Source organism: Homarus americanus, unplaced genomic scaffold, assembly GCF_018991925.1.
Source record: "Homarus americanus isolate GMGI-L3 unplaced genomic scaffold, GMGI_Hamer_2.0 scaffold39675, whole genome shotgun sequence".
Lineage (NCBI taxonomy): Eukaryota > Metazoa > Arthropoda > Malacostraca > Decapoda > Nephropidae > Homarus > Homarus americanus.
This window is the reverse complement of record NW_024736071.1, coordinates 7,033,729-7,048,320: the sequence shown is the minus strand read 5'-3', so window position 1 is coordinate 7,048,320 and position 14,592 is coordinate 7,033,729. Positions and strand designations below refer to the sequence as shown.

Here is a 14,592-nt window from a genome sequence, read left to right as displayed (position 1 = left end):
ACAGAGCTTGTGTCACCAGTTGCCTCTTTGTGGCAAGTAACACATAACTGGCGGAATAGAAGACTTAATTATATTTACTAATGCAATTCATAATATTGTTGCATCACTCCCCACAGGGACGGACTAATCGCGGCCGTGGGTTTCGACAAGGAAGTGGAGGAGCAGTTCCCAGGAGTGTCGTGGGCAGCGGTGGTGGAGGCCCACGGACGCTCAGTGGTCCCCGGGCTGGTGGACGCCCACACCCACCCCGTGTGGGCTGGAGATCGCGTTCATGAGTTCGCTATGAAGGTTTGACATTTTGGACTTTGTTCGATGAGCGTGTGGAAGCGGAAGGAACATGTCCTGGTAGATTTTGTCTCCCCGGTCAATAATTATTACACTAAAATCAATTATCAAGATGATGCGACAATCTCTGGTTATATTGAGACTACCATATATTGTACTGTACTGTACTTTATCCTTATCATCCAGTTGATATAATTCATACATTTTCTGATATTTTAGAACAAGCATTAAGTTACTGAACGTCACAGTCCATTTAGTAAAGTCGGTGGATGTTTACCTGTCATATAATATCCATCACTTCCGTAAAATAAGTAATATTTTCGCTTTAAATACATGGAGATATACAGGAATAAGAGACATCAGTTAATTACTACTTAACATTAACACGTAAATTAAATTTTCAAATGTGCGATAAACTGTGTTAAAGTATAATTGGTTACATTGTGATAATGTAATGGTCAAAATATGTCATGATTGAATATTAATCTTGGTCTATATACATTTGGGTTAGCATTTCCTGAACTCGTTGTATACAGTATAATTCGAATTTCAGACCACCTGAAGATTTTACCTTCAGCTTATTTCACCTCAACAATAACCACCATAAACTAACGTTAACTTTATCCTAATTTAACCCCCATGAGGTAACGTTTGGGTGGCTAATTATCAGGTGAAATAAGGTGAGGCTAATCTTCATGTGATCCGTATATCTTATCATAGTCGAGTTCTGGGTAACTCGTTAGACAAGAGGCTGTAGGAACAACTATCCTTCACAATATTGACAAAAACAGTTAGAGAAAGTGAATATAGCGAAGAAAACTACAAACACAAAACGGAAAGGCAAATGGGAAAAAAGAGGAAAATAGATAGAAGATAGGGGTAAGAATATGGAGGAAAGTAAAGACAAAAGAGAATGAATTGTAGAGGTTGAATAAAAAAGGGAAGACAACAAGAAAGGAGAGGGAGGTACGAGATAAATTAAACTAAATGTAAGCGAAAGAGATGCCTACATTAGACTTTGTGTATCGTCGATATCAAAAACATATCGTGTGCGGGTCTTAGTAGTATGGCTGAGAATCAGGACTTTTGTGTAAATATTGACAATGTTATGTATGATATTTTAAGTCTCGTACGGTGATTATTTTATATTTTTGAACGTTATCTATTATACGAGTAGAACCATAGCAGTTAAAGCCATAATTAATAAACAAGAACAACACCATAATGAAACCGTGTTGTTAGGTTAGAATAGGTTAGTTTAGGTTAGGTGAGGCTAGATTAGAGTGAGTTAGGTTGTTTAAGTTAGATTGGGTTAAGTTAGGGTAGGGTAGGAAAAGTTTGGTCAGATTTGGTTAGGTTACGTTAGTTTAGGTTAGGTTAGAGTAGGTCATTCCTTTGGTTACATAGACGGGTTTAAATGTTATTCACGAGGCAGAAATATCATCACAGCTGCTACAGGACGCAAGGTTATTTACCCTCGTGTTTCACTGTTACAACTGTCTGTTTCCTTGTGAACCAAATACCTCAAAAGACAAGTGTACATATCTTAATGAAACTTGGCTTGTGAGGTGACTGTCCCAAGATGAACTCATTAGATTTTCATGAGTGTCACAGGTCACTGGTTAGTGTGAGAAGTTGCATCACTAGAAATACTAGTATGATTGAACTGATTTTTAGATCACCTGAAAAATAACCACCCTAACGCTACCTGGGGGGGTCAGGTTTAGATTAGGGTCGTTAATATTAAGGTGAAAGAAATTAGGGTGTCTAATCTTCAGGTGTTCTGATTAAAATGATGCATCGTTTGTAGAATGTATATTGACCACAAAATGAAGTCAGCATATTTTGGTTAATCTATGACCAGGGACACAAGATAGAATAAACAAAATACAAAATTAAACCGATGGATCTACAGGTATTTTTATGGAACTTGGACAGGTGAATTGGGTTCTGACCAAAGAATACTGTAATTTACTCGATTTTGGAAAATTATGTTTAAATCATTATAATATATGTAGGTAAGAGGTGCATCCAGTATGGGGGTTTGTACTCTTATCATTGTTGTGTGATAACAGCTGGCTGGAGCGACCTACATGGAGGTACACGCTGCGGGGGGTGGCATCAACTTCACAGTAGAACACACCCGCGCCGCCTCCGAGGAAAAATTACTTCAGCTCCTCCTCCCTCGCCTCCACCGCATGTCTCGTGCAGGTTCGTGTTCTACCACTACATCTTCTGTGACAAAATATTACACTTATTGTTGACAACTTTCGGCTGTGTCCTTTTGGAAACTATCGTAGGAACTTGGAATCACAAATACCGACTGGACCCACATACCGGTTTAGTCTACCTCACTGACGTCATGTGCCGGAAATTACTCCTAAATACTCGTGACTTATCCTTTTTGCTTGGCAGTGAGATATTGTTAGGCTTAGTTATAGTTTACTTACGTTTGGTTAAATTTGGTATACTAGTTAAGTCTGGTAAGGCTTGCTTAGTTAGTTAAATTTGGTAATATTTAGTTTAGTAGTAAGGTGTGGTAAGGTTTGATTAACTGGTTAGGTCTATTGTGGGTCAGCATGGTCTCGCTAAGTTTGGTTTAATGTAGTTAAATTACAGCAGATTTAGATGCAACACTTACATACGGGCGACCCATACAGCATAATTTGTACTTAGCTCGAATAGCAGTTTAAATACAGGCATGGCGTGTAATGAGGCACCTGTAGAGTATGGAAACCGATCTCCACATTCTAAATCGGACTTCACATTCTAAACTGGACCTCACGTTTTAAACTGGACTCCACATTCTAAATCCGGACTCCACCTTCTAAGGTAATCGTTTCCCAGTTTGACTCTCACCTCATAATGGAGTGTTAATAATGTTTACAACAATATAGGAAATAGAGCAACACCAGTAAACAGGAAATAAGGTACGCGCGGCTGAGTCAGTCAAAGCTCCTTGGTACACGTATCTGTTATCTGACAGGAAGGCTACCATAACAAAGGATCCCCATTATTAGTAATATTTTTCATATAGAATGTAATCCTTTTGTCCTTCAACCCTGCCATCACGGATGACACTTCCACCAGCAATATCATGGATGGTCGTAAATCGTAAATTATAACCATTGGTCTTTTACAAAACTACATCTTACAGAGACTTCACAATACTTGTAAACGTAAAGTATCGTAGTATCAAAAGTTTCACCTTACCTTAACACAGAAATCGGGTTTGCTCAGCAGCAGTCTACGAGGTCTATAAGCTGGCCTATCTTCTTACAACAAGTTCTTGATGCTGGCTGGTGTGTACAGGGGATCATACACACTAGTACCGTTTACTCGCCATTACTGCATTTGACAACTCGGTTGACTGAGGTAGCGCAAACTACTTTCGGAGATTCTCAGAAGATACGTTACTTACTTGGTTTAGCTATGTCATTGGTTAATGTTAGTCCAGCCTCATACAGACTCCTATAACAGACCAACGCATAAGTGACATCATCAGCTAAGATAATGGTTATCGTACTGGACACGTAGTCCACTATTTCCTTGCTCGAATCCCCATTGAGAGGTAATACAGTATGTGGCATAACCGGAGTGAACCAGTGTTAATGGTATAACTACACCCACACCAGCTTGTACAAATCTAATTGGTTTACATAAAATATCCAGACCAGAGGAAGATCTACTTGTATCTTAGTTTAACTTGCTCGTAATGAGACACCAAGCCCACGTGGCTGACGTTCTGGGTTAATTCGTAAATGTCCCCCATGTACTGGTCAAACTTAGCCCGAGTATACACCACATCATATGCACCTCCTTTATAACATTCATTAAGTGAATAAAATCTCAGAACTTCGTAGGAGCAGGAATGATAACTATAACATCCAGTCAAATATAATTTGAAACATAATTTAACCTAACCAATCAAAACTTCATGTGAAAACAAAGAAAAATTTAAATTCGTTACAATACACCGTGATTACACAACAAAGTCGTCCCAATTTGTTTGCAGTCTGTTATAGAGCAAAACCGCTGAACTGGCTACCAGTGCAATACGTTTAATAGTTCGTTTATTGATGATGATCTACTTACTGCGAAGATTTTTCCGTCTGTTTATTGTAATTACCTCCAAACAATGTGGAAACACTACAAAAAGTAACTTCAATATCTTTCAGTCAACTCAGTTCATGGTGATCAAGGTTTTCCTAATTTATAAAGAGGTAATATTGTAGCTGTGCATTTGTTCGTTTAATGTGATTAAAACAGTTAGTTGGTGGGTATACTTCACAACGAGCTGCGGCGAGACAAAATTCACCTTCTTCCATGATATGTTATCGCCATACTTCTCGTGAACCGGTGAATATTGACAGTCCTTAAACACACGTAAGTGACGGCTCTTGGGCACTGGCAGTGTCATCAATGTACAGAACCAGGCATTACGTACTAGTTTGAACTGTTATATTATTTGATTACTTATATTTCGCATGCAGACATCACAAACTAACAATACCTAACGTAACCATAAGTTCGTAAGGCTCATTAGGTTAGGTTTGCACGTGACTTTTAACAAATAAATGCTGAAAAGATTCACTGTATTGCACGTCAGACTACCTGCCGGGAGTACATCATAAACAAACACTAACGTCACGGCGTAATTATCTATATGGCAATTTCATTTACAGTCATAAAATATGAATATTAAGTGCCACGTTGTATATAAGACTTAAAGCTTCCATATACTAGAGGTATCATATTATATCATAAATCTCACGCCGGTAGAAATTTCACCAGTGGTGAATATAGCGGGGCTACATTTCACCAGGCCTCCTATCAGGCTCAGATCACATTCCTTTTACACTACAACTCTCCAACAACCCCATCCTGATCCCAACACCTGCACCACAATATTAGTGCCAAGACCCAGACTTGGACAAATTCAAATCCACATTAGCCGAACAAAACTACACACTCAACCTCGAACACCAACCCACAAGGAAAACTGAGGAAACATGGACACAACTCTTTAACGCAATGACCAACACAGCAGACGCACACATACCAAAACGTTTTCACAAGAAACGATACCTCTTCAAACCCTCCATCAGAACAAAACGACTTCTACACTGCTGCAGACGACGATTCACACAAAACCAACAGAAATTCGCGCCATTACAAAGAAATATCACCACACTAAGAAGACAAGTTATCCTTAACCTCCGCCACGACCACGACGTGCACTGGGCAGGTCTCGTAGCAGCCGCCCAGGACACATAACCTTCAGGAATTCTGGCAAAGAATTACCAAACTCAGCCCGGCCCCCCTTCGATTTTCTGTTAGTAACCGGCAGACAAATCAGAAAACCAGCTGAAGTAGCACAGACATTAAAAAAACTGGGAACACATCTTCTACCCACACACCCCAACCCAACACGGACCTATCTTAGGCCACATAAACAACATTACTGCACAAACACAAAGACTAAACGACAGAACCATATCAGAAAACACTATAGACAACACCAGTCTCACACAAGAATACATCCTCACTGCACCATTCACCCCAACAGAAGTCAAACAAGCACTCGACAGAACAAAGAAGAAAACACCAGGCGACAGCAGCGTAGGACACCAAATCCTTAAACACCCCCAGAAACAGTCACAGCCTTTACAACACTCAAATTGCTGCAGGATACTTCCCCAGACCCTTTAAGACAGCCACAGCCATCATTATCTCAAAACTAGACAAAAACCACACAGATCCACAAAAATACAATCCCATCAGCATCCTAGAGGTCTTGAGCAAGACTTGAAAAACTATACAACCAATGCCTCAGATATCACCTTGAAGATGAAGAATTGCTTTCACACAAACCGTTTGGATTCAGGGCACACCACTTCACACAGGATACACTGAACATAATTACAAACTACTTCCACATGAACAAGAGACCATACAAAACAGCACTCATCACTAAAAACGTGCAAAAATCTTTCGACACAGTCTGGTACGATGGACTAAAATACAAAATATGCGCAAACTTCAACTTCCCCAATAAATCGCAACAACTCCAATGCAACTTTCTAACAGACAAATAAGAATTAAATTCAAACACGAAAATTCAGACCACTTCCCACTGAACTCAAGAGTTCCACAAGGCCCCGTCCTCTCCCCAACACTGTGCATACTTTCCACTAATGATCTGCCTGACCATACAGTACCCCGACGACGTAACACAATTTGTCAGACACGGAACAGCACTAGATTACTTCACAGAAAAACACGTTGGGAACTCGAACAGGTCACAAAGTGGGAACTCAAATGGCTTATACAGTACAAACAAACTCCAACAAATCACCTACTTTGGCACAAAAAGACACCAACCACGCCACATATACCTAAACCCATACACCAACAAGCCAACACCCATACCTATAAAACAGACAAACAGAGTACTAGGAGTGACATTCGACCACACCCTTACCACGAAACACCACTTCATCACGAAGGCAGCAATAGCACAAAAGGCACTCACAGGCATACTGTACATACTGTAGATTCAGAAGTGCAACAACAAAAATCAAAACACTTATCCAAAGCCCCCTGTTAACATACGCGCCCAACACACTCCAGTTAGCAGCCAAACATCTACTGGAAACTATTAGGTGATAAACAGATAGAAAAACTCCTAACCACACACCCACAATGGCAGGAACCCCTCCTATATCTGCACCTGGGCGGCCTGAGAACAATCCAGGTACACCATAATTATCAAGCTGCTCTGAGTTCAAATATTCTCCTCTCACCATTCCATTCAAACTCTGATGGTGCAATAGCAATATCGTAACCGATGAGGTTTATCCGAGGTTCGATTATTTTTAAGTAAATAAGAGAACTATTTTCCACTTTCTTCTTAAAAAACTCTACGACGATACCCTAATTCCTCCATGCAACAAATAATCTGACATTTTAAGATCAGAGATCCCAAACTCTTTCACTCCAACTAGATCCGTTCCATCTTTGGCGTAAGCTCAAAGACTGTACTTTCACCTGTCACCAAACAACTCGACTACTAACCTACTTTTTCCTTTTCTACTGGGTGAGGCCTACTTGGGTTCTGGGTTCGAGCTGCGGCAGTGTGAGTCTTGTCGTGCTGCTGCTGCTGGTCTGTTACTACAGTCCAATAACAATCAAGCATTCTGTGTTAACCCAACACAACCAGTTCGCGAGAAAGTGAGTACTTAGAGATTAATTCAGGCCCATAGTCTGGGAGGAAAGCCTCCAATAGAACAGAGATTTCCACCAGACTAATATTTCCGCACTGTGCAGATTGCGCAATATTATTTATTTTTCACAAACAAAACTCAAGTGAGGCTAGAGGTAAATACACACCACTGGATGGAAATAAAATTATATCCCTATCTTCATGTCTTGCTTGCTTGCTTGCTTGCTTTGCTGCCCGTCGACGGCTTAGGTCATTACGGCCGTAGCATTTGTTAGTTTGACCTTTTGCTCATGTGTTTTCTTCTTTTGCACTTTCCACACTTGATCGCGTTCTTCGGTTCTCCTTTTCTTGTTGGGGTTCTTCATTATCTTGTTTCTTGGTTTTAGCTCCAAGGAGAGCCTCCTTGTAGCTAAGGTTCCTCTGGGTTCGTAGCTTGGTCATCCTACACTCCTCCCTCCACTTGGGACACTACCGGTAGGAGGAGGAATGAGCTCTCCCCCCCTCCCCCCCTTTCCAGAAACTTATCTCCTTCACTGAGGGGATGCTACTTTTAATATTCTATTTGGCTAACGCAAGACAAGTTTATTAACAGAGGGGAAAGTCCTATACAAGTAATGAAATGAAAGTAAGTTTTTACCATATTTGCCATAATTTCTAAATGAGTTACAACAATATTGTACAAACAAGAACATATTTATGTTACAAACCAGTCGTTGCATTTTAAAGGCGCAACGGAACAATTTATCCCACATGAGAGCGTAAACTAAAATCGCGTTTGAACATTTGATCTGATGTCTATCTTCAGTCATGCTAGTTGCAATTGTGTATATCCTTAAGCGGATGAAAGTCGGTGCCGTCTAACAACAACCTTTGTAAATGAAAAGTGTAAAGAAAAAAAATCCTCAGCAGTGAACATTGTACTGAAGTTCTCCCCATTCCGTGGTAGAAGAGCCAGTGAATGCCTTCCAATCAAAAGTTTAGAATTGTTCGTCTCAAAAACGTCAGTTGATACAAGAGTATAAGGCAATGCTGCGGTCACTTTCAATCCCCGATGCAAAATGTTCTTAAAATTGTCCATCAACTTTATAGTTTGTGGCGACATTGTTATTTTAGTAATAACAATTCTGTGTGTCAGACTTAGTTTGGGGTGTGCAACACATGGCTGATAACAAATTTCCTGTTAAAATGAAGAAATTGAGTTGTTGACGTATCCGGTGATTGGCGTCAATTGTTGCCACGCATTGTCATAAACTATCCTCGTTTTGCCCTTATACTTCTTACAACTTAGGGGTACTTGTAAGCCCGGACCAAGAGACTTAGGAGTACTTGTAAGCCCGGACCTACGGCCTAGAAAACAGTGCGTTAATGTTCGAAATAAGGCAAACAGAATATTGGGTTTTATATCTAGAAGTGTAAGTGATAAGAGTGCAGAGGTCTTATTGCAATTATATCTTGCGTTAGTCAGGCCGCACCTCGATTATGCGGTTCAGTTCTGGTGCCCTTATTATAGAATGGATATCAATTCACTGGAGTCGGTGCAGCGAAGAATGACGAAAATGATTCCGGGACTTAGAAACCTTCCATATCAAGATAGGTTAATGAAACTAAACTTGCATTCCCTAGAAAGACGAAGAGTGCGGGGAGATATGATAGAAGTATTTAAGTGGGTGAAAGGAATCAATAAAGGCGATATAGATAAAGTTCTTATAATATCCGAGCAGGATAGGACTCATAGTATACTGCCAGATCTGGGGTCACTAAATCTAAGGGGATAACTTAACTCTAATCTTAATTCCTAAGGGTCGCTGCCACCAGACCCCCTCTGGACAGCATGTAGCTCGTTAGGTAGCGGGCAGAGTGGACTAGGCATTGGGTTAGGTTTTCCATTGATCAGATCGATAAGGGTAAAGAAGGGTGAAACCATAACATGTCTTCATTGATTTATTTCTTATAAAACACACTGGGAAAAAAAACACATACAACCACACTGTGGACCATAACTCCAAGGCCTGTCCCAGGGTATAGCACTGGCGCCTCTAACAACTGTTGTTGTGGTCGGTTACACTCCGACCCGAGATGGGTTTGGGGTCCTCGGCCCACGAGGTAGAGTTGAGCCGATTAATCATGACGAATCAGCGCCATCACTCCTATATTGACCACTGCTGGGTATCCACCGGCTCCGAGCGACCGGTGGGTTTCAATTAAGCCCACCCTCGATCTGGAGACAAACGGGAATCGGCGTCAGGGAACGCTGATTCCCCGCCATCTCGAGTTTATACACCCCTGAGTTGCCAGTGATCGCTACTCACGCAATGACAATAATTACAAACAAACTAACTGTCACTCATTCAAAGACTACCCTCAGTTGACAAAGGTCTGGCGAATTACTTGGGTTGATTTACACAGACTAATTCAAGATTGAGCTTCCCAGGAGAAAGTGGAATAAACAACGTATTGATAACTGTCTTCACAAAGGCGGGGCTTACTGGGAGGGATCGCGAGGATAAACACGCTCCTGAGATTCTACAAGCGCGGTGGATTTGAATATTATGTAGCGTAATATGAATTAAAACGGGCTTTTAGGGATGACAATGAGGTGCGCAGTACAATAGCAACGGATTTAAGTTGGATAAGTTTAGGTTTAGGAGGGAGATAGGAAGGAACTGGTTAACAAATAGGGTGGTGGACGAGTGGAACAAGCTTAGCAACTTTGTATTAAGTGCTGGAACGCTGGTGAATTTTAAAAGGAGGCTAGATAGATTCATGGATGATAGAGAGTGGTAGTAACTCTGGATCTGCCATGCACAGGCCAATCGGCCTATTGCAGACTCCTTATTTTCTTATGTTCTTATGTAAAGTGGATTATTGTACTATAAATATTCAGTTCCATGTAAATATACAGCGTAGTCGTTCTCACAAAAGTCTTAACCATTACAAACATAAATTAAGTTGTTGACTGGTGTTCTTCCTTAACACAGCAACCACCATCATATCACGGGTGTTCACGTTACTGCTCACACCTCAATTCGTGTTGTTTTAGTGTAGGAAGAAACATTACTGTTGTAAGTTTTCCTTTGAATAAAATGCCAGAGAGAACAGCCTGGTTAATACGTCACGTCAGTAACAGTTGCTCACGAGTATGTATCATAAATTATTCACGATCTCTCATGGTCCCCTACAGGAACGACTTTGGTGGAGTGTAAAAGCGGCTACGGCCTAGACGTGGACACTGAACTAAAAATGCTACGAGTACTGGAGAAGGCTCGCCCACATGCCCACCTCACGATCTCCTCAACATTCTGCGGCGCCCACTCCGTGCCCAGGTAAAGTTCCTTCTCTAACAATTTAATGGTAAAAAGTTCACTTGCAGCCACCACATCGAACAGCGGCCTAGTCGGGGGTAGAAAACTCGCGACTTATTGGCCCCTTCTACCCTCATTTCTTTTAATGTTTTTGCCACTCGATAGGTAGACTACGCGATGGGCGTTTCATTCTCTGCGTGATTATCTTTCTTATTACTTGTTCTGCATAATGATTTGGCCTAATTGAACCCATGACCTATCTGCATGTGTAACATTTGCGAACTTGAAGTACGGTAATTACCTTGGTTTGTTTTCCATTTTGAAGTTTTAATTTGCCTGTGAGACCTGCCTTGACGCGTCTTGTTTGAGGAATTGTTAGTTCTAAAGCCTAGCACAAAGAGTTACAGCATAACATTATAACAACAACCACCAAAGTCTTTAACGTATCTGGATACTTCAAGGTGTCTCATTGCGAGAATGATTCTAGTCGCCCTGTATCGAACTTTAACCAGACAACGATGGAAGCCTCCAGTATTAGATACAACAATCCAACATGGTTTTCTGTTTACAGGGGCCTGACGGCTGAAGAGGCGACGCGAAGGGTGCTGGAGCAACAGCTGCCAGCAGTTAAGTCTGCCAAGGACGCTGGCGAGGTAAGAACGACTGCTTGTTGCTTATTTATTATCTTTGGCGGTAATAAGGGTTGTAAGAATGGATATAATCCTCACTAAATACCTAAATGAAACAAGATACGAGAAAGATCTTGGTGTTCATGATAGCAATGTACTAGTAATCGGATCACTGGGAGAAGATGAACCTTACTAATAAACTTACTGGGTCAATACACTGAACCTATGTGTACTTGAATGGCCCGTCTTTAAATATGACTTTTCAAAGGTATAGTACTGCAGTTCTATAATTAAGTACTTATTTCTAGCTGTAAATGAAGAGAGCTCCCGGCTTACTTTCGTTTCCCCTTCAGTTGCATGTTGATAGCATTGACGTTTTCTGTGAGCAAGGAGTGTTCAACGTGGACCAATCGAGACGCATCTTGGAGGCCGGACAACGAGAGGGATTTTTTATTAACTTCCATGCTGATGAGCTCCATCCTTTAAAGGGAGCAGAGGTATAAAGTAACAATTTATTTCCGTAATATGGCTGTATTATAATGACCATTAGCAATATTAACAAATGAAGATATTTCTTCCCAGAGAAACATGCCGGCAAAAACTGGTTGTATATAGTCCTATACAATAGTTATATACACTTTATACAGTATATATTCGAGTTTTTGTCTCATATTTTTTTAAATGTTGTTAGAATAGTGTGATTATTAACCTTGTTACGCGATTAAAAGGCCTTCGTTTTTGAAGAGCAGTAATAACATTATATAATTCCTAATACCAATACTTCTGCCACCCAAACAGATGGGAGCGTCCCTAGGTGCGGAAACCATGAGCCACCTGGAGGAAGTGTCTGAGGAAGGAATAGCAGCCATGGCGAAGGCTGGCACTGTGGGCGTCCTGCTACCCACCACCGCCCACATCCTCAGGCTCCCCTCGCCTCCTGCTCGTGCAATGATCAACGCTGGCGTACCTGTCGCCCTCGGCACAGACTTTAACCCTAACGCCTTCTGTTTATCCATGGTGCGTACCTTAATTACGGCATTGATTATGTATTAGTATTGCACAGCAGTATTATATAAGACAATGCCTGTATGAATATCACTGAAACACTCTTTTAATAACAGATATAGTCAGGATTTATATTTTTTAATCAGTCGTGTATAAGACAATATAACGCTCCACTACGAACAGCCGTTGGCCATGCATTTGGCGTGTGTCATATTCAAGATGTCCTTGAACGAGGCGCTAACGGCCGCAACCCTCCACGCCGCCCACGCCCTCAGAAAAGCCCACGCCCATGGCTCCATAGAACCTGGCAAAGTGGCTGACTTCGTCATCGTGGACGCCCCTAGGTGAGTTGTGATCCGTTATTGTATGAGACTGTCGGTGGTGTGCCGAGTCAATATTTGTGGTCTCTCAGAGGCTGCGGAGTAACATGTCTGTACCAATTATTTATTTACAACCTTTGTTGACCAGTAATAATAATTAATAAAAATGATAATAAAAGTTCGTCAAATTCAATTTGTCAACTAACGTACCGGAAACTTGGTATCAAATAAAAAATTTGACTTAACCAATCGTAATTCCTCGCAGCAGTGGGTAAATGCTTGAAATATTCGTCGGATTTTATGATAAAATGCTCCCTTAATCATGGAAAGGTTACCTTCCACAGAAACAAAGTATAATAACTCAATTATTTTTAATCCAGATGATGAGTTTCGTATATCAACTGTAAGTTGTTTAATTTAACTGTAAAATTTGGACATTTGTTTTAGGTTCCTTTGATGATTGTCAAGTTTTACCTGATAAGTAATTTATGTTTCATTTGTATTGGCGTGAAGTAATTTGATTTATTGCCGCCAATGATCTTTGTAAACATAACAGCTCTGCTTTAAGGGTTTCCGACTTGACCGCTTGTCTGACCTTTCAGGTGGGAGCACCTGGTGTACCAGTTGGGTGGCGCCGACCACGTCATCTCCCACGTCATTAAGGCTGGCACTGTGGTCCACACCAGGCCTTGACACCCCTACCTCCAACCCAGATCCCCGCCACCCCTTAATTTCCACCTCCTCAGTTGACCTCTGGTCGTGAGGACCAACAGTTACCTTAAAATATTTTCGTTAATTGTGATCCATACTGACTACTCAGGAGAGGACTCTTACCTGACTTTCGCCAATACCATCTATTGTGTAGGAGACTATCATGACCTCAATAGCTCCCGGTGAGGATACTCCTGGCTGACCCTTGGCCCACACCTTTCAGTGACCTCGACTCATGATAGCTACTGAAAGGTTAAAGCCTAATTTTGTTGTCCGATTTTCCCCAGGCAGCAGAGGGAACTAATTTATAGACATCCTATAAAAGGCAAAAAGCAAAATAATTATTTTAACCACAACAATCAATGACAAGGAGATTTTTCACCGACCTTTGTCTCTGATCAACCATCAACCCACACCTAACCTCTTATTTACGCCAACACTACCACAACATCCACAAACATGCTTCCTCATAATCCCTGACGTACAACCTGTAGCCCACAGTGTAATGTTTGATCAGTCAATCACTTATGGACCAAGAAATTTACTTTGACTTCTTTACTGAAAGTTGACACTAAGACGTAAAACTTCTCGCATGAAGGATGAATCATGTTGTTAAAATAATGGAGTAAATTACGGTCAACGTGCATCCATAGTGAGTAGTATTTTACTCTAATGTGAATTATTGATGAATAAAAAAATTGCATCAGCGGATTTTCATTTTAAATGTCCTTAGGTCTGAAAATATAACAGTGGATATTTAGAGAAAAAAAAACAACACAGAAATCGAACTTTGTGAAATACCAAGAGAATATTCTTAACAACTTAATCTAGTGGCAAATTAATTATTTTGTGTGGGTGTTGCTTCAGTGGACGAAGACCAAACTGTTAAGATAAATATTAAGTAGTTCAGCTTTCTTAACGGCTCTTCAGGAAAGCTTAGTGTCTACATCAGCAATGCAACGATTATGAGCATGTTATGAAACATTGGTGAATGTTATTTAGCATTACATAATTCAAGACCCTATACATAGGATACAACAAGCAACAAGCCTAATCACAACTATTCTGTCAATAAGGAGAAAGATCTAGGCGTTGTGACAGAGACGGCAGTTCAA

The 14,592-nt window shown here is 40.8% G+C and overlaps 1 protein-coding gene across 2 annotated transcripts in view; it reads left to right on the top strand.

Moving 5' to 3' along the window:
• Window positions 1-14,185, top strand: part of LOC121871776 (probable imidazolonepropionase) — a 24,498-nt gene extending 10,313 nt beyond the window's left edge. The window contains exons 2-9 of one of the 2 annotated variants that reach the window (XM_042374246.1): window positions 117-288; window positions 2,361-2,496; window positions 10,692-10,833; window positions 11,384-11,465; window positions 11,795-11,938; window positions 12,240-12,458; window positions 12,630-12,790; window positions 13,369-14,185. In XM_042374246.1, coding sequence (XP_042230180.1) covers window positions 283-288; window positions 2,361-2,496; window positions 10,692-10,833; window positions 11,384-11,465; window positions 11,795-11,938; window positions 12,240-12,458; window positions 12,630-12,790; window positions 13,369-13,459 — 981 coding nt within the window. In that variant the 5' untranslated portion in view covers window positions 117-282 and the 3' untranslated portion in view covers window positions 13,460-14,185. The remainder of the gene's footprint in view (window positions 1-116; window positions 289-2,360; window positions 2,497-10,691; window positions 10,834-11,383; window positions 11,466-11,794; window positions 11,939-12,239; window positions 12,459-12,629; window positions 12,791-13,368) is intronic. The other variant, XM_042374247.1, reaches the window with a different exon arrangement.
• The last annotated feature ends 407 nt before the right edge of the window (window positions 14,186-14,592 follow it).